The sequence below is a fragment of the Plecotus auritus genome, assembly GCF_963455305.1.
Source record: "Plecotus auritus genome assembly, chromosome: 6".
Classification (NCBI taxonomy): domain Eukaryota; kingdom Metazoa; phylum Chordata; class Mammalia; order Chiroptera; family Vespertilionidae; genus Plecotus; species Plecotus auritus.
Window position 1 is genome coordinate 69,399,623 of NC_137773.1, and position 21,022 is coordinate 69,420,644.

A 21,022-nucleotide genomic window follows, 5' to 3' on the forward strand; every position below is an offset into this window, starting at 1 on the left:
TACGACTCCATTGACATCAATGGATAGATCTTCCAGGCAGAAAAGCAACAAGGAAACATCAGCCTTAAAATGACACACTAGATCACATGGATTTAATTGATATTTTCAGAGCATCTCATCCCAAAACACTATGATATACATTCTTTTCAAGTGCACATGGAACATTTTCTAGGATAGACTACATGTAAGGCCACAAAACAAGTTTCAATAAATTTAAGAAGAGTGAAGTCAGATTAAGCATCTTTTCTGACCACAATTGTATGAAACTAGAAATCAATCACAGGGGGAAAAAAACTGAAAAAACACACAAAGACACAGAGGATAAATAACATGTTACTAAGGAAGAAATCAAAAGTTACCTTGCAACAAATGAAAATGAGAACACAACCCCAAATGTGTGGGACACAGTGAAAGCAGATGAAGAGGGAAATTTATAGCACCACAGGCCTACCTCAAGAAATAAGAAAAATCTCAAACAATCTAACTTTATGCTTAAAGGAACTAGAAAAAGAACAACAAACAAAGCCCAAAGTGAGTAGAAGAAAGGAAATAATAAAGTTCAGAGAAGGAATATATGAAATAGACCCAAAAAAACCAATACAAATGATCAATGAAACCAAGAGCTCGTTTTATGAAAAGATGCTGAACGAATCTTTGAAGCAGACTCATTAAGAAAAAAAGAAAGAGGACCCAAATAAATAAAATCAGAAATTAAAGAGGAGAAGTAACAACCGACACCAAAGAAACACACAGGTTTGTAAGAAAACATTACAAACAACTATTAAAGTCTTCAATAAAATAGCATGAAATTATATATCACAATTTATATAAACAATACTTAAACACATTTTATTATAGAATTGACCATACAAACAAAACTCTCCAAATAAATATATTTATTTGGTCTTATATTTGTTATGTGAATTACTGATCATTCTAATTTCAGCTTTGGAGAAATAAGAAGGTACTGTGATATTAGTAGGAAATGGGAGTCTTACAGACTACAAAGTTCCTATTTTCAGGTTGGAACAAGATGAACTAAGTAAATCTAAGTAGTCTAGACTTTTAGCAAAAAAGGACATACAGAGAAGTCATGCCTAACATAAACAAAGGTATTTACCTAATCTTTAATTATTTGTGACAAATTTAAAAATCATATTTAAATAAATGCAGAAAAAATAAATGAATTAAGAAAATTTTTAAATTTTACTTAAAATTATTTAAGCATTTAAATAAAATAAGTTAAAAGTCTTAAATGATTATGGGCTCCCCGCAACCCCGCTACCTCAACTCAAATTACTTCAGTAATAGGGTATTTTCCTCTTGGTTTCTTAAATATGATGTAAAATCACATATCCTTTGCTATATACCAATTTAAAATAGATGTCACTCTTTGTAAGGCACAATTATTGTGTATACTCTGTATCAGCAAAATGAAGTTCGTGAAAATATATTTAGGTTTTAATGTAGATTAAATACAATTTCTCTTATCAGAAATATTTAATCAATGTATCTATTCTTTATTTTTATCTTATCAGAAGCCAGAATTCAGTGTATTTACATAAATCCAGATTTCCCTTTGCTTCAAAAATGATTACTGTGTTTTATTATCTGGCCTTTTGACAACACAGACACACTTGAAAATGAGCTGATTTTACAAATTAGTAAGTTTCTAAACTTTATTTCTCCACAGAGCCCACATAATTATAGCTGATATAACTCTACTTACAAAGTTTAAACAATATGTAATACAACTTTGCTTAATCTGTGATAAAACCATCAAAAATTATACAAGAATATGACGGCTTTCTCTGAAAGTTACAAGGAAGGAAATTTGAAATACTACATATCTTAGAATGGTGATCATAAGAGGATTCAGCGTGCATGTCATTTTATCAGAATTATCTTAAGTATTTGCAATTTACACTAACTGCAGAGAATTATTTGAATTTTATTTTATGTAGTATGCTTACCCTTCGTTTATTCCTAAAGCAATATGTTTACTATACATATATACATCATTTTCAGAGCACAGATGTAACAAGACCATGCTGCCATTCAAAATTAAGGTGCCACATTTTTTTACAATCAAATGTCATCCAAATGCAATATATTTTCATAGATTGGCATTGATGAGTGAGGTTGGTCACAATGAAATGGGATTTTTTTATAGAAATGGGAAAAAATGTATCATAAATATACAGACCAATATATAACATTGAAGAACAAGAAGCAGAAAGGAAACAATGCTCTTGCATAAAGGTCAATTCTCTTTGCTGCTGTTGGAATAACGGGTTTGGCAGGGGGAGGCTTCTTGTTGCTCTTTGCCTGAGATTTCCCAAGTCCATTGTTGACTTCGATAGGTTTCCCATAGCAGTCATAATTGGATAATTCAAAATCTCTTGGTAAGCTTCCCACAATGCTGAAGTCATTAGATCTTAGGTCAGACTTAGAAGTACAAACTTTTTTGCATCTGTTCTCACCAACCTGGAAATAAAAATTAAACACAGAGTGTATTTAGAGTTTTCTATTTATAAAACACATCTCTTCAAAAGAATATTTTAAAAATCAGATATAATAGACAACTGATTAAACCATCAGATTGCCTGAACATTTAACTCTAAAATGTGGCCTGTATATCAAGGTTTAGGTCATGGAATGAACTTTGATGGGTTATTTTATGTTAAGGGATCAAAATGCAAATAAACATTTATCTTAGGTGCTCCCAGTCTTCTGAGTTCTCAACTGAAAGACCAATGAATAAAAATCCAATATTTAATCACAACACAGACCATATTACTACAATATATGGATTACAGAAATCTTCCGGTACTTATAAGCTTTGACTTGTGGACACTATTTCCAAATAGGGTAATTTATAAATGATAAAGGTATTTATCACCCCAATGAGACAGATTGTTGTTTCCAAACCACACTCACAAATAAGAACTAAAAGATGGTCACAACTATCATAAACCACAGCTTTGCTAGTGAAAGTAATTCCTAACTTGTTGACTACAGTTGAATTAGCAAACCACACTCAAGAGAACCTGAAGAAATTGTGCATATTTTAGCCAGATTGTATGCTACAGAGATTATTCTGTTCCAGACAGAAGACCACATTTAAAGGTCTAGGTTTCCAGGGCTGTTTGAGGAATGTGTAGGTCTCAGCATGTATCAGTGAGTTTTTGTAAAGAGTACATAATTACCTTGATTGGAGACAAATTGAGAACAGACTCTACATACCAAATCTTTGCGTTATCCTCAAGCTATCAAAGCAGTCTTCAAAATCTGGGACACGGTGGCTATCCCACACTTTCTCCCTTTAGAATTTTCCACTCTAAAAGCTTTAGATGCACTAACTGTACTTTAGATCCACTCATCAGAACAAAGAAGAACTCTAGCTTTAGACTTAGAAAGCGTGACTTCTTATCAGTTATTTTTATTTTTCACAAAAAAGGCCACATGTATTTACTATAGAAATGCATTTACTGTAAATCATATTTTATATGTGGCTTTTGTATCTGTAAATAACTAAACAAGAAGCCAAATTTATATATTAGGACTTGTCACACAAAAATACTTCAAATTGTTTTTATTTACATAAAATAAAATTTCAATTATTTTTATTTACATAAACATATTTACACAAACATTCTTAGATTCTTCTAGCAATTTTAATGATGTTAGAATTTTATCTATATAGTTTATTCAAATGTAGGTATAGAATATTTATTCAGAAATATTATTTAAATATAGTAAACATGTCAGTAAAAGAAGAATGATTTCTTCAATGTTAACATATAGCATAGAAAAGCACTCCAAAAAGCTTCAGTTTGGTTATGCTACATTTTTAACTATTTATTTTGTAAAAACCTTTTCCAGAGATGTATTTGAAATCAGTGGAGGTGTGTGTGTGTGTGTGTGTGTGTGTGTGTGTGTGTGTGTGTGTTGGTAGAGAGAACCTCTATCTACTACAGAAGTAATTTTTAATGATATTACACAACTAAATAAGGTATAAGATTAAGTTTCCTACTGAGAAGTTCTCAGGTTCCTTAAATAGCTCATGATTCATTAACAAATTGGCTGATCTAATCTTGTCACTTTCATCAGAGATTTATTTTTTATTTATTTTTATTTTTTATTATTTATTTAATTTAATAAATCTTTATTGTTCAGATTATTACAATTGTTTCTCCTTTCCCCCCCCCCCATAGCTCCCCTCCACCCGGTTCCCACCCCACCATTTGCCCTTACCTCCGCCCACACTGTCCTCATCCATAGGTGTACGATTTTTGTCCAGTCTCTTCCTGCACCCCCCATACCCCTTTCCCCCTGAGAATTATCAGTCCACTCCCTTTCTATGCCCCTGATTCTATTATATTCACCAGTTTATTCTGTTCCTCAGATTTTTAATTCACTTGATTTTTAGGTTCACTTGTTGATAGATATGTATTTGTTGTTCATAATTTTTATCTTTACTTTTTTCTTCTTCCTCTTCTTAAAGAATACCTTTCAGCATTTCATATAATACTGGTTTGGTGGTGATGAACTCCTTTAGCTTTTTCTTATATGTGAAGCTCTTTATCTGACCTTCCATTCTGAATAATAGCTTTGCTGGGTAAAGTAGTCTTGATTATAGGTTCTTGCTTATATTCAAATATCACTTTGAATATTTCTTGCCACTCCCGTCTGGCCTGCATAGTTTCTGTTGAGAAATCAGCTAACAATCGTATGAGTGCTCCCTTGTAGGTAATTAGCTGTTTTTCTCTTGCTGCTTTTAATATTCTCTCTTTGTCTTTTGCTCTTGGCATTTTAATTATGATGTGTCTTGGTGTGGTCCTCTTTGGATTCCTTTTGTTTGGGGTTCTGTGCACTTCCTGGACTTGTAAGTCTATTTCTTTCACAGGGTGGGGGAAGCCTTCAGTCATTATTTCTTCCAATAGGTTTTCAGTATCTTGCTCTCTCTCTTCTTCTGGCACCCCCATAATTCCGATGTTGGTACGCTTGAAGTTGTCCCAGAGGCTTCTTACACTATCTTCAACTTTTTGGATTCTTTTTTCTTTTTTTTGCTTTTCTGGTTGAGTGTTTTTTGCTTCTTTGTATTTCAATTCTTTGACTTGATTCTTGCGTTCCTCTAGTCTGCTGTTGGGTCTCTGTATAATATTTTTTATTTCAGTCAGTGTATGTTTAATTTCTAGTTGGTCCTTTTTCATATCTTCGAGGGTCTTGTTATATTTATCGGCCTTTTCTAGGAATTCTTGAAGAGCCTTATAACCATGGTTTTGAATTCTATATCCAGTCGTTTGTTTCCTCCATTTCTTTCGTTTGTGATCTGTTTCTTTGTCTCCCCATTTTTCACTGCTTCCCTGAGTTGGTAGAGTAGCTTTGTGTGCTAGGTTTCCTATATGGCCCATTGGGTCGGCCTCCCCCAGTTAACCTGAGGTGGACACTCTTGGTGCACTTCTTTGTGTACAGCCTTGTTGTAGTTAAGTCTTGATTGTTGTTGGTATCACTGGGAGGAATTGACCTGCAGGCCAGTTGGCTGTGAGGATCAGCTGTGTCTACACTGGGAGATTTTCGGTGCTGGAGGCAGCCTTATAGGATTAGCCTTGCCAGATTGCAAAAGCCTCTGTGCTCAGCTTGGAAGGGGTGGAGTCTCAGGGCAGGGCAGAGAGTCTTGGCTTCCCATTGACCCTGCCCTTGCATGCGAGTCTCCAGACCTCTGCCTTCCGCGGTTCCCGAGTTTCCGCCTTACAGTCCAGATTTCCCCCGTAAGAGTGTGGGTCCCCAGGGGCTCACCCAGAACTGTGGTTCAGTGCAGTCGGAACTGGGGTTCAGTGCCATCAGGAGCTTCCCACTCCCTTCTGCTAGGGATAGCCTGTGGTAACTTCCGCAGTCAGTCTTTGTGCACACTCGCGCCTCCAGACCCCTGCCGCCACGGCTCCCCTGTGTCTCCGAGTCTCTGTGTGCCTTTCTCTCTACCTGACAGTCCAAACTCCCCTGTATGAGCCTGGGTCCACAGGGTTTCGCCCGGAACTGAGGTTCAGTGCAGTCGGAACTGGGGTTCAGTGCAGTCGGGGGCTTCTTTCCCACTCCCGCCAGAGAAAGCCAGCCAGACACTCTGCCGCCCTTCCTCTCTGCGCGCGCATGTCTCCGTACCTCAGCTCTTTGCAGCTCCTTCTCCGTGAGATTTCCTCTTTCCTTCTAGTTGTAGAATTTCCACTCAGCCAGCTTCCCTGTGGTTCTGGATGGTGTCCATTCTATCTTTTTTTTTTTTAATATATTTTATTGATATTTTACAGAGAGGAAGGGAGAGGGTAGAGAGCTAGAAACATCGATGAGAGAGAAACATCGATCAGCTGCCTCCTGCACACCTCCCACTGGGGATGTGCCCACAACCAAGGTACATGCCCTTGACCAGAATCGAACCCGGGACCCTTCAGTTCACAGGCTGACGCTCTATCCACTGAGCCAAACTGGTTTTGGCCCGTTCTATCTTTTAGTTGTAGTTTTGAAATTGTTGTGCAGGGCAGCAGTTTAGGTGCTTACCTATGCCATCATCTTGGTTTCTCTTTCATCAGAGATTTTAAACAGACAACTTTTTTTTAATTACTCTCTACACATATGTATCATTTATATGTACGTAAAAGTTTAAAATAGTTTATAATATAAACACTATTTTAAACAATTATCACATGAAGAGGGACTCAATAAAGTGCTTATAAATGAAACAGTAACCCTAGTTATTAACACATTCTTAAAAGTGATCTTGATTATATTAATCTCCAATTTATAATTTCTCATTATTTTCTCATTTGGGTCTCACTTTCATATAAACTTGTCACTTCTCAAAATTACTGGTAGCAAAAATGAGGTAGTATAATAATGAAACTGTAAAAAATCCTATCTAATAAAGAGGGAATATGCTAATTGACTGTCAGGCCCTCAAATATGGCGGTGCCCACAGCCACAAGATGGTGGCGCCCAGTCCCATCAGCCCCACTGGGGCAGCAGGCGCGCAGCACAGCCGGGCCCACCCCCAGGTGGGTCCAGCCGCTCCGCCCACCTGCCTCTGGAGTCCCCCAGTCCTCTAAGCCCCCAGCTGCCCAGGGCTGGCCCAAGGTGCAGGCAAGCCTCTGATGGAGGCTGCCCACCTGCCCAGGGCCGCCGAGGCTCAGGTAACCAGGGCCGGCTGAGGCTTGCACTGCCGGCAGTGGCAGCAGCAGAGCTGTGATGGGGGCGTTACCTTCTACTGATCACTGGGTTGCCACCTGCCCCTGAGGGCTCCTGGACTGTGAGAGGGGGCAGGCCGGGTTGAGGGATCCCCCCTCCTGTACATGAATTTTCATGCATTGGGCCTCTAGTAAAAAAAATGAAGCAGATTTAAAACTACCTAATGCTTCAAATTTTAACCTCTGAGATTTTCCTTCTGATCCTTTTTCAGTCTGTGTCTATACACAATTAATAGCAAATCACCTTTTATGATGTTTCTTGAACAGAAGACTTAGGCATAATTTCAACGTGATAGATAATGCTATTTCCACAGAAGGTAAAAATATGCTCAAAATGAATAAACTCTATATATTACAGAAAATTTAAATCAGCATTTAACTTTAAAAACACATCATTCCTATAAAGAAACAACTATTTTATTCATGCATGAACAGCACCTTTTATATATTAATTTATTCAAATCCATAGACATGAATACTTTTTTGTCTTTTATTCAAAACTAGAGGCCCCGTGCACAAAATTCGTGCATGGGGGTGTGTGTCCCTCAGCCCAGCCTACACCCTCTCCAATCTGGGACCCCTCGAGGGATGTCTGAATGCCCGTTTAGGCCCGATACAGGTAGGATCGGGCTTAAACGGGCAGTTGGACATCCCTCTCACAATCCAGGACTGCTGGCTCCCAAATGCTCGCCTGCTTGCCTTCCTGATCACTCCTAACTGCTTCTGCCTGCCAGTCTGATCACCCCCTAACCATTCCCCTGCAGCCTGATTGATGCCTAACTGCTCCCCTGCCAGCTTGTTTGCCCTAACTGCCCTCCCCTGCAGGCCTGGTCCCCCCCAACTGCCCTTCCCGGCAGGCCCAGTCACCCCCAACTTCCCTCCTCTGCCAGCCTGGTCACCCCTAACTGCCCTCCCCTGCTGGCCTGATCACCCCCAACTGCCCTCCCTTGCAGACCTGGTCCCTCGCAACTGCCCTCCCCTACTGGCCATCTTGTCATGGCCATCTTGTGTCCACATGGGGGCAGCAATCTTTGACCACATGGGGGCAGCCTTATTGTGTTTTGGAGTGACAGTCAATTTGCATATTACTCTTTTATTAGATAAGATAGAGGCCTGGTACACAGGTGGGGGCCAGCTGGTTTGCCCTGAAGGGTGTTCCGAATCATGGTGGGGGTTCCCTTGGGGCATGGGGCGGCCTGGGTGAGGGGCCTGTGGTGGGTTGCAGGTCGGCCACGCCCCCCGGTGACCTAAGCGGAGGCTCTGGTATCTGGGGTTTATTTATCTTCTATAATTGAAACTTTGTAGCCTTGAGAGGAGCCAAGCCTCCTTCTCACTCCGTGGCCGCAGCCATTTTTGTTGGGATTTATTTATCTTTTATAATTGAAACTTTGTAGCAGAGGCCAAGGCAGGCCAGGGCTGCGGGAACTTGGCTTCCTCCATCGCTGGGGCAACTCAAGCCTCCTGCTCTCTCCAGCACCGTGGTTTCTGCCATTTTGGGGGGGATTTATTTATCTTCTATAATTGAAACTTTGTAGCCTTGAGTGTAGGCCTGGGCTGGGCAGGGGGGCAGGGAAGCTTGGCTTTCTCCATTGCCGGGGAAACCCAAGCCTCCTGTTTGCTGCAGCTCCGTGGCTGCAGCCATCTTGGTTGGGTTAATTTGCATACTCGCTCCTGATTGATTGGTGGGCGTGGCTTGTGGGTGTAGGGGAGGTATGGTCAATTTGCATATTACTCTTTTATTAGATAGGATACCTTTGTTGTAAATAGCATATACTAGGTATTAAGAACAGGATGATATCGACAACAGTAGGTCCTCAACTGTACTTATTAAATAAAAAAGAAATACATGAGTGAACAAATTAGAAACCAAAATATTGGAACTGAGGAAGTACAAAATTTTGGGAGGAAAAACTTAGACAATTATAAATGAACTAGAGGCCCAGTGCATTAAAATTCATGCACTGGAGTGGGGGTCCCCTCAGCCCAGCCTGCCCCCTTTCACAGTCTGGGAGCCCTCAGGGGCGGGAGGCAACCCGGTGATCAGGGAAGGCGACGTCCCCATCACACCTCTGCTGTTGCCACTGCTGGCCCTGGGCGGCTGGGCAGCCACCATCCAAGGCTTGTCTGCACCTCAGGCCGGCCCTGGGTGGCTGGTGGGCTGAAGGCTGGGGGACTCCGGAGGCAGGCGTGCCTGCCGCCTCAGCGGGGCTGAGGGGACTAGGCGCCGCCATCTTGTAGCTGTGGGCATCACCATCTTTGAGGGTGGGGCAGTCAATTAGCATATTCCCTCCTTATTGGCTTTGGGCACCACCATCTTTAGGGGCAGGGTAGTCAATTAGCATATTCCCTCCTTATGGCTGTGGGCACCTCCATCTTTGCGACGGCGTGAGGGTCAATTAGCATATTCCCTCTTTATTTAATAGGATAATGGTATATTTTTGTATGTAGTCAAAATTATGAAATTATGAAAACTTCTTATTAAAAGTTAGGTTAAATTATCATTGATCTTTTTTTTTTCTCTTGTATTTATTTATTTATTTTTATTTTTTTTTAATAAATCTTTATTCAGATTATTACAATTATTTCTCCTTTTTCCCCCCATAGCTCCCCTCCACCCAGTTCCCACCCCACCTTCTGCCCTTACCTCCCCCCCACTGTCCTCATCCATAGGTGTATGATTTTTGTCCAGTCACTTCATGAACCCGCCCATACCCCTTTCCCCCTGAGAATTATCAGTCCACTCCCTTTCTATGCCCCTGATTCTATTATATTCACCAGATTATTCTGTTCCTCAGGTTTTTAATTCACTTGATTTTTAGGTTCGCTTGTTGATAGATATGTATTTGTTGTTCATAATTTTTCTCTTTACTTTTTTCTTCTTCCTCTTCTTAAAGAATACCTTTCAGCATTTCATATAATACTGGTTTGGTGGTGATGAACTCCTTTAGCTTTTTCTTATCTGTGAAGCTCTTTATCTTCCCTTCAATTCTGAATGATAGCTTTGCTGGGTAGAGTAGTCTTGGTTGTAGGTTCTTGCTATTCATCACATTGAAAATTTCTTGCCACTCCCGTCTGGCCTGCATAGTTTCTGTTGAGAAATCAGCTGACAGTCGTATGGGTGCTCCCTTGTAGGTAATTAACTGTTTTTCTCTTGCTGCTTTTAATATTCTCTCTTTGTCTATTGCTCTTGGCATTTTAATTATAATGTGTCTTGGTGTGGTCCTCTTTGGATTCCTTTTGTTTGGGGTTCTGTGCGCTTCCTGGACTTGTAAGTCTATTTCTTTCACCAGGTGGGGGAAGTTTCGGTCATTATTTCTTCCAATAGGTTTTCAGTATCTTGCTCTCTCTCTTCTTCTGGCACCCCCATAATTCTGATGTTGGTACGCTTGAAGTTGTCCCAGAGTCTTCTTACACTATCTTCAACTATTTGGATTTTTTTTTTTGCTTTTTGCTTTTTCGGTTGAGTGTTTTTTGCTTCTTTGTGTTTAAATTCTTTGACTTGATTTTTGTGTTCCTCTTGTCTGTTTTTGGGTCTCTGTATAATATTTTTTATTTCAGTCAGTGTATGTTTAATTTCTAGTTGGTCCTTTTTCATATCTTCGAGGGTCTCGTTATATTTATCGGCCTTTTCTAGGATATTCTTAAAAAGCCTTATAACCGTGGTTTTGAATTCTATATCCAGTCGTTTGTTTTCCTCCATTTCTTTCGTTTGTGATCTGATTCTTTGACGCCGCATTTTCATTGCTTCCCTGAGTTGGTAAGGTAGATTTGTGTGCTAGGTTTCCAATATGGCCCAGTGGGTCTGCCTCCCCAGTTAACCTGAGGTGGACACTCTTGGTGCACCCCTTTGTGGACTGTGTGTACAGCCTTGTTGTAATTAAGTCTTGATTGTTATTGGTATCACTGGGAAGAATTGATCTCCAGGCCAGTTGGCTGTAAGGATCAGCTGTGTCTATGCTGGGAGAAGTTCGGTGCTGGAGACAGCCTTATAGGATTAGACTTGCCAAATTGCAATAGCCTCTGTGCTCAGCTTGGATGGGGTGGAGTCTCAGTCTTGGCTTCCTGTCAGCCTTACCCTTGCGCGCAAGTGCGCGCCTTCAGACCTCCACCTTCCCTGGCTCCTGAGTCTCTGCCCGAGAGTCCAGACTCCCCCCACAAGAGCATGGGTCCCTAGGGGCTCGCCTGGAACCGGGGTTCAGTGCAGTCAGGAACCTCCGACTCCCTTCCACTAGGGAAAGCCTGTGGCAACCTCCGCAGCCTTTGTGCACACTGGCTTGCGCGCGCGCACTTTCAGTCCTCCGCCTTCCCCGGCTCCGGAGTCTCCGCCCGAGAGTCCAGATTCCCCCCACAAGAGCGTGGGTCCCCAGGGGCTCACCTGGAACTGGGGTTCAGTGCGGTCGGGGGCTTCCTTCCCCCTTCCGCCAGAGAAAGTCATCCAGGCTCTCAGCCGCCCTTCCTCTCTGCGCGCACAAAGACCCTTTGCCGTACCTCCAATTCTCTGTGAGCTTTTCTCTTTCCTTCTAGTTGTAGAATTTTCACTCAGCCAGCTTTCCTGTGGTTCTGGATGGTGTCCGTTCTGTCTTTTAGTTGTAGTTTTCAAATTGTTGTGCGAGGCAGCAGTTTAGGTGCTTACCTATGCCGCCATCTTGGTTTCTCTCTCTGTCATTGATCTTTCTTACATTTTTTTATGTTTCTTAGCAAGAGCATTATTAAAAAATCAGCATTAGCCCTGCTGGTGTGCCACAGTGTTGGAGCATCAAACTCTGAACCAGAAGGTCACAGTTTGATTCCTGTTCAGAGCACATGCCCAGGTTGTAGGCTTGGTCTCCAGTGGGAGGCATGCAGGAGGCATCTGATCAATGATTCTCTTTCATCATTGATGTTTCTATTTCTCTCTCCCTCTCCCTTCCTTTCTGAAATCAATTTTTAAAAATCAGCATTAAATGTTTTCTACAACCCAAATTTCGTTATGCTCCCATTAATTAATATTGTTATTCTGTCTAAAAATAAATGACATATCTGATTGAAATTACTCAGCAAAAGCTTATGTTCCAAAAGCAAAATACACTAGAGCAAATACATTTTGAAACCAAAAGCACTAAATTAAAAAGGCAAAAATTGTTTAATTTCCTTTTTTATACTTTTTTTCATGTGTCAGTGTGCAACAATCTTACAAATTTATTACACACATTTACTGTAAGTTTGATGCTTACATTAGAGCTAAGTTATTTTTAGACACATACTCTCATTTTGAAGCCTGTCTGATGATACAAACATTACATAGTTACAATATTAATTTTGGAAATTGCATTTTGGCCTGTAAGAAATAAGAGTAATTTACATTTAGATCTAGATATTAGAATTTCTGGTCAAGGTTTAAACTCTCTAAGCATCACACTCTATCAGTTTTGTAGTAAAATGTCATAGCAATTTGAGAATCCAGAAAGGTCTGTTTCTATTAGCAACTGAAAACACAGAGGATTAAAATAGAGAAGTTATTAAGCATATTGAACTTTTATTCATTAGGTAATTATTTCAATGCTTAAAAGCTGAATTTAAAATAATATAACTCAGTCTAATACTCTGGATCCTATTTATTCTTCATATTTATGTTCATAAATAATCTTGATATGTTCTACAGTACTCTGAAAATCTGGTTCTCATGTGTCTCCTTCCCTCAATACCCCATTTCATGGAATGCATTAAGATTCCAAGCTCATCTGCACATTGGTGTTCTGTGTTACTAGAGAATTTCTGCAGTTACAGAGGCCCCACCACACACTAGAGAATGGAGCTGATTGTGGCACTACTGGAAATCAAGCACCTGCTCTATAGGTCATCTTTGCTTTCTATCTCCAGACCTCTTCACCGGGATCCAAGTTAGAGGGTGGGAAGATTAACTGGCTGGAAATATGAGGAAGTGGTAAGATTGGGAGATGTAAATGGGCAGGTAAGATATGTCAAAGACATGACTTCTTTTTTAAAATATGTTTTTATTGATTTTAAAGAGAGAAGAAGGGAGAGAGATAGAGAGATAGAAACATTGATGAGAGAGATACATCAGTCTGTTGCCACGTGTCCACAACCTGGGCATGTGCCCTGACCGGGAGTTGAACCGGTAACCTCTGGGTTCATGAATTGACACTCAACCACTGAGCCACACTAGCTGGGCAAAGACATTACTTCTTTAAGGCCATCATAGCTCTGCATTAATGAAAATGTTATTCTCCATGAAAATGATTAGGGTATTAAAGACTTATAAGGTCTGAGGAAATGTCCTGCAACATAGCAAGTAATAATTTGCAGAAGTCTTAGTTGTAGTCTCAGAAAGTGAGTTCAATTACTTAACAAAAAAAGAAAAATTTACAGGCAGCATCACATAATAATTGTTTGCTTGCTTTTGTACATAAAAATACATATGTAGCATATTTGTCTAATATAGGGGAGTGGTCAACAAACTGAGTAGTATGGGGCCAGAAAATAGAGCAAGCAAAAGTTTCAAGGTTTTAGGATGCAATGTACCAATAGTCTCTTGAGGAATTTTCCATGCTAAGCTTATTGGAAATCACGTACTGGTTTATTAGTCTTCCCAACCAGAGGAAATCAATTAGAGACACTTTGGGGACACTATCCTAATTCATGAAGCAGCCTGTTGCTTCAGGATTTATCAAACCTGAACCTATAAACATCAACCACTATTCCTAGACCTATGATCAAGTACAAGACAACGTGAAAGTGTTAAACCTGTCCAGTTCTCCAGGTACTCACCCCTAGGCTGGACAGATCTCAAACTATGTGCTAGTTTCCCTATGGGCCAGGCACCCAATAAGTAGCCTACTTGTCATGTTCTGTGTGAAACTCTCTAAATTGATGGGAAACATGTAGGGGATTTAATCAAGAGCATAGCTTCCCTGAGACTTCACTGTAACTATAAGGTTGGTGCTTCCCCAACAGTCCTCTGGCCTTTCACTAAAGCTTACAAATAAGAAACATTTGTAAGGAGGTCTGTAGTTCTGGCAAGACCTCCACTTGGGATGGTGACCATCAAAGCAGAGATACATCATTAAACTCAGTGGAAAGTCCACCAAAATGTGATAAGGTGTTGAACTTTTTTTCTTAATTAGTATGTGACCTACATGTTTTCTGAAAAGTATGTTGTGCTTAGTTTCTTTTCATCAATGAGAAAAAATGAGTGAATACCAATTCGATCAAACCTTTACACCCATAGAACAGTATATCTCTCCTGGCACTAGAGAGCCATGATGGGGGAAATCATCTGGTTGGATAATTTCATTCTTACCTGCAAAGTGCTAATGTGAACCGGAGTCCCTGTACCATTCACAGTATTCTTTTTAGCCGCATTTCCACCTTTTCCTTCTGCTTGCTCGGCCTTAGCAATTCTGGCTTTTTCTGCTTCAACTCGTTTGGGGTTATTTAGCATCACCTGGACAACAGCATACTCCACAAGGGAAGCAAACCCAAAGAGAAGACAAGCAATGAGCCATACATCAAGAGCCTTCACGTAGGAGACTTTGGGAAGTTCAGCAGCAAGGGTTGTGCACTCAGAGGCCAAGCTGAGTACTGAAAAGATACCTACAGAAACAGAAGTGGGAATTAAAATTGCTATTTAGCCCTGTGAAAAAATGTCCTGCAATCATTACTCTTTTACTAACTCCCTCTCCAATAACCTCCAGAGACCCATGAACAATTCATCAGGCCCCTTTAAAGCACAAAGAGTAGAAGAAATTATACATACAGTCTTTTTATGTCAGCATTATTAAATGTGGTTGGGGATGTTTGTAAATACTCAGTACTTTAAACAAAGAAATAGAAATTTAAACCGAGATATGAAAACACATTTTGGAGCTGGTTTAAATATTAAAGCTATCTAAAACTCTTCTATAGTATCTCTGAGGAAGCTACAAAGCTTATTTCATTTCTTTAGCATTATTTTAGACAGTTATAGAGTTGAATTTGATCCCATGAACAGCTAAATCAGAATAAAAATAGAATATATAAAGCAATTTTCTGATAAGGGTCACGTTTTTTTAAAATGTAATAGAAAAGACAAAGTAGATAATATTCCTGGTTATTTTAAAGCCACGGTTTGCCGCTCTGTTGACTAATGAGTTTGCCGACCACTGTTTTAGAGAAAACAAATGATCCCGGTTTTAAAGAAAAGAATGAAATTCTACTTTATGTAATATTAATGGTACATGGAAAGCTAACTCCAAAGTACCCTTGGGAGCCAGACATTTCTTTATATTTTATTTTTTCATTAGTTTTATTGGGGTAGTACTGGGCAACAAGATCACATATGTTTCAAGTGTATATTTCTAAGATACATCATCTGTAGGCTGCTTTGTATGCTCACTACTCAAAGTCAAATCATCTTCTGTCACCATATATTTGGTCCTCTTTACCCTTTACTACCCCTCCCAGCCTCTTCCCTCTGGTAACCACCACACTGTTGTCTGTGCCTGTAAGTTTCAGTTTTATATCCCACATACGAGTGAAATCATAGGGTTCTAGTTTTTTCTGACTGACTTATTTTGTTGCCACAAATGGCAGTATTTTATCTTTTCTTATGGCTGAGTAGTATTCCATAGTACATATGTACTGACATTTTAATTTATACAGGGCAGAGCAAAAGTAGGTTTACGGTTGTTCATATGGAAAAAGACATGCAGGTTATGATTATTACAATAGCTTTGTTAACTCAAAAGAATGCCACAATGGCACACACACAAAAACAACCTACTTTTGCTCACTCACCCCTGTGTTACTGCATGAGAGTAAAATATTTCTAGTAAACCAAAAAATATTGACTATTTGGGGGAAATGCATAATGTTTTTGACAAGTCTAGTAATTTAAATCTAGTTTTGGGTGTTTTATTCCCAGAACATTATACTGCCTAGTTAATTCTTATCCTCTATAATAATTAATCTATCAATTGTCATTGTCTTCAATACTGTTACGTGACCCTTAGAATAAAATTTCCTACATGTTTGGTTATTAAGACATAGATTTGGTCTCTGTGGTTTTTATTAGATGTAAACCTCCAAGTTTCTTATTTAGACAAAGTTGTCATTTTCATTGCTTCTCTCCTGGTTTCCTTCTTTTCAAAATCTATAATTCATTTAGTTATTCCCATAAGTTGGAACAGGGAGATTTGCACAAGGCTTTTCTGATGGATGAAAAAAGAATGAAATTCTGCAACCAATCAGTCACTTCACTGAGAAGTCAGATATATCACAATTTTACCTATGTGAGTTCTAGGCGATATTCAGAACATGCACACATGCATGCACATACATATACACACAGTCACGAAAAGATTTAAAAGTCTCCGAACAAACACATGTTCCAATGTCCTTATTTTGAAATCCATTCCCTTTACCCATTAGAAAGGCTTTTGATGATCTCCCCAAGCACAGTCCTTTTAATCCCTATACTGACACAATTTTCACCTCTGGCTAACGGTGCTTCCATGTCACAGAATATTAAAAATAACGAATTGGAGAGTATGGATAACCAGCCCTTACTCTTTCTAGCCATTGCTGATGATATAGTGCATAATAACTGATGTTTAGGAAAGTGATGCTTAGTCATTTTTTTTTTAAAGAATTAGGATTTTATATCCCCGGTAAAGAGTATAAGATAGTATAAAACATTTATTGGAAAGATTTTCATAAAATTTATTGTTTTTAAGTTTGTCACTATTTGGTATTTAGACTTTAGTTATCAGTGAGTATCACATATTAATCATTATTTTATGAAAGTCAAAGTAGGATAGATTTACTGTTGAAAATGCCCCAAGGACACACACACACAAAACTGAGTTTAATTAGAGAGTGCCTAAATATTAAGAAAATCAAACTTAATGGCAAGTTTTAAGGAGGTTAAAAAAAAAAAAAGGAAGAAAAAGCTTGCCATCAACTCCCAAACTAATTATTTCAAAATATTTGACTGTATAGTTAGTTCAATAAAGACATCACACATTCCTGACACAAGAGGGAAGCGTGGAGCACTTTACCCAGCGGCACTCTTGCAGCACTGGCATCCGGGTTGATCCAGAAGGAAAGCCAGGAGAGGACCACGATCAGCAGGGTCGGGGCATAGACGCCCATCATGTAAAACCCAACCTGTCTCCTCAGGGTGAAGATGACTTCCACACAGGTGTAGTACCCTTTCCGAAACAAATGTATTAAAAACATGAGGTTCTCACCCACATCCACTTCAGAAATCAATAAAGTGCCTATAAGTTATGTTACTTTTATTTGAGACAGTTTTGCAAAGTCACCGTGTGTGTGTGTGTGTGTGTGTGTGTGTGTGTGTGTGTGTGTGTGTGTGAATGATGTGGTCTATAAGAATGACACTATCGGGCCAGTTTCACCTGACCTTTCGCAACTTCATTATTACATTGAGAAACAGATACCAATGTGTGGCTCCACTTACATCACTGCCTTGGCTAGAAGCCTTTGTTCAGAGAATTTACAATGGACTTAAACTTTTCATTTACTCTCTGAGAAAATGATCTCAAGGAATCATACAGGGAGCAGTAAACCAAATTAGGACAAGTCCAGAAGGAAACACTCCTGGAATACACGTGGTCAGTATAATTTTTCAGCCGCATGTATCACTTCTTATCTAGAAAGCATGGCAGTCTCCTACACTTATATGCATATTTAAGCCTTAAACATTAAGAATGTATTGGAAGTAAACATTAGTGAGAATAAGTGTTTTCATTTTATATAGATAAAATATTATAAAGTACAAGCATCTGAGATTCCTCTCAATTCTCCCTTCCTCCACTCCAGGCCCTCAAACATTCTCTGACTGAGGGAAAGGACTTCATTTTCATAAGCTGAGACAAATGCAGACATTTCTTTACAACATAATTTTAGAGCTGCCATGACATCAACTAGTCCCCCAAAATTAATCACAAATTATGAGCAGCCTCATAATAACCATTGCTGACTTGAGACAGAAAATAAGTGACATAAATATTCTCCTAACATTGGAATATTTCCAGATGTTTGAGTTTAATTTTTAAATGTTCTAATCCTTTCAGTCAGCAATTTAAATGTGATATTTAATGTCTAAAGCACTAAATTGAAATAAAAATGTCATTTACCATTCAACAAAAGGTTATGTACAAATACCAAGAAGTTAAAATATCTTCACTTGTGTTCAGCCTAAACTGTACATTGTTATTTATAAATGTTGAAACAAATAAATTTGACAATAAATAAATAAAATAATTATAGGAAAAGGAATATTACTTTTTACTATTTTACATTTAAAAGTAATATTTATCTATTTTTCATGGTTATAAAGAATGTATATACTTCTGACACTAGAACAATCTTTATATTAATTCATTAATGGTACCTATAACAAAATTTGCCATCATTAGAGCTAACATGTAAGAACAATAAATAGCTGATTTGGACTGAAGCAAATTCTAATTATGCCACATGTTTCCATATTATCAAAAAACAATAAATGCAGAATGTTTGTTCTTTTTAAATTTTAATTTCATGAAAACTAGACACAGGTTTTAAAAGATACAAAAGGCAAAACATTAAAAAAAATATCCCTCCCTTTTCTGTTTCCAGCCAACTCATCTTAACTTCTTGCCCAGACAAATAAGAACATATGTTTCTAACTAACAATCACGTGCAAATTTTCCAAAATATAATCTTTCATAAATCCAATATGCGATGGTTAAGAGCTCGCAGTATTTCCCACAAGTGGTTCGGAACTACCTGGCTTTGTAATGTATCACTTAAGTTAATTTTATATTCATCTAGTATGTGAGAAATAGGGAATGACACAATGCGCTTATATATTTTTAGGTAGCCCAAGTAGTCACAGATATAATTTACTATAGAGTTCGCTTTAAGACAAATTTTTGCATTCCATCCCACCATGTTTAAATGACAGCCCAAATAACATGAGTCCTGTACTCTAAAGCAAGTTTCCACCACGTTCCCTTAGGAAGGCACCTCTGGGGGAGCTTCCCAAGACCTGGACGCATTTGGCAGTAAAATACAGGCTTGGATATTATCGCGATTTGCTCCATAAACTTTTATGAGAAACATTTCTTGACCTTTTTTGATCTCTTCCTGGTACTGTTACATTTATGAGAGGCAGGTGGGCAGCTAATTGATATAAATGTTCATTGGCAAATTCAATTTACTTTCTATTTCCTGTGGGATTTCATTTCATTATTATCCACTCAGGCTTCCAACTTAAGTATTTTTGTATACTTGCTTTCCCACATATTTCTCCACCTTTGCAATTTCTACAATTATTAAAAAATTTTAATCAATTAAAGCCAATTCATTATTTCTGATATTTCTGTACATATTAAAGAAAATATAGGCCATTATTTTATATATGTTGCTCTCTATATCTTTTTCACTACTTGATTAAGCATTCCATATGTTTTGAATGTTCTATTTTTCTAAATATATTTTTAAATGTTATGCAAAGATTAATTTATGATTTACTTATATTCATATGATTCATGTAAATGCTGATAAAGCATGTTTACTGAAACACAGTGCCAAGTATTTTTATATGAACCTTAAGTTTTTTTGTTATCATTTTTTTCTGTAACTAATGAGATAGCAGGGACTTATTTATGATAACAAAAAATTATACAAAATGCTTTACTTGTCATAAATCTTGAGTAATTCCTTAAGTACTCTCTACCACAGCACACCTTTTTATTGCCTCCTCAGAACTAAAATAAACTATATCTGTTTATTTATTTACCATATTAGAGTATGAATCTATAAAAGGATATCGTTCTCTCTTTTATTCACTGTTGAATCCCCAAATGGGGACTTTTAAATGAAGGGATTAAAGGTAAAAAAAAAATTAAAAGCCCCATAATTTCAATGCTGCTCCATTTTTTTATGCTATTACTTAAAATCAGAAATAAGATTACTAGTTTTATTTTCATCTCTAGATGAATTTTAAAACTTCGATAAACATATTACTTTTTTTTTTCAAAACAATAGACTGTTAATGTTAAGCATATAATCTGGATGTGGGTAAGTCTTGACAAAGTCCAATAGGACTGACTCCACAGGTTGTGCAGTGATCTCAGACTCACTGTCCCAGGACATCATTTAGTAACAGTAGACTTTGGGCAGTGTCTTTGCTTCATTATCCTCATGTGTAAACAGGGAGAATAAAAGTAATGAACTCAGAGTATTGTTGTGAGGATTAAGTCATAGAATTCCTACAAATCAGTTTTAAAAAAGCCTAAAATAGAGCCAGAACTCAAAAAGTCATCTGCTAGAGAGAAACCAAGATGGCGGCATAGGTAAGCACCTAAACTGCTGCCTCGCACAACAATTTCAAAACTACAACTAAAAGACAGAACGGACACCATCCAGAACCACAGGAAAGCTGGCTGAGTGAAAATTCTACAACTAGAAGGAAAGAGAAAAGCTCACAGAGAATTGGAGGTACAGCAAAGGGTCTTTGTGTGTGCAGAGAGGAAGGGTGGCTGAGAGCCTGGCTGACTTTCTCTGGCAGAAGGGGGAAGGAAGCCCCCGACCGCACTGAACCCCAGTTCTGACTGCACGGAACCCCAGTTCCGGGCGAGCCCCTGGGAACCCACGCTCTTACTGGGGGAGTCTGGACTCTCGGGCGGAGACTCGGGAGCTGGGGAAGGCAGAGGACTGAAAGCGCGCACGTGCCAGTGCGCACAAAGGCTGCAGAGGTTGCCACAGGCTTTCCCTAGTGGAAGGGAGTCGGAGGCTCC

The 21,022-nt window shown here is 38.8% G+C and overlaps 1 protein-coding gene across 2 annotated transcripts in view; it reads right to left on the reverse strand.

Moving 5' to 3' along the window:
* Positions 1 to 64: 64 nt before the first annotated feature.
* The window catches only part of GLRB (glycine receptor beta), a 74,061-nt gene continuing 53,103 nt past the window's right edge, over positions 65 to 21,022 (reverse strand). For both annotated transcript variants that reach the window (XM_080674267.1, XM_080674268.1), the window contains 3 exons: positions 17,273 to 17,425; positions 14,536 to 14,828; positions 65 to 2,487 (listed from right to left, as the gene is read on the reverse strand). In XM_080674267.1, coding sequence (XP_080530393.1) covers positions 2,191 to 2,487; positions 14,536 to 14,828; positions 17,273 to 17,425 — 743 coding nt within the window. In that variant the 3' untranslated portion in view covers positions 65 to 2,190. The remainder of the gene's footprint in view (positions 2,488 to 14,535; positions 14,829 to 17,272; positions 17,426 to 21,022) is intronic.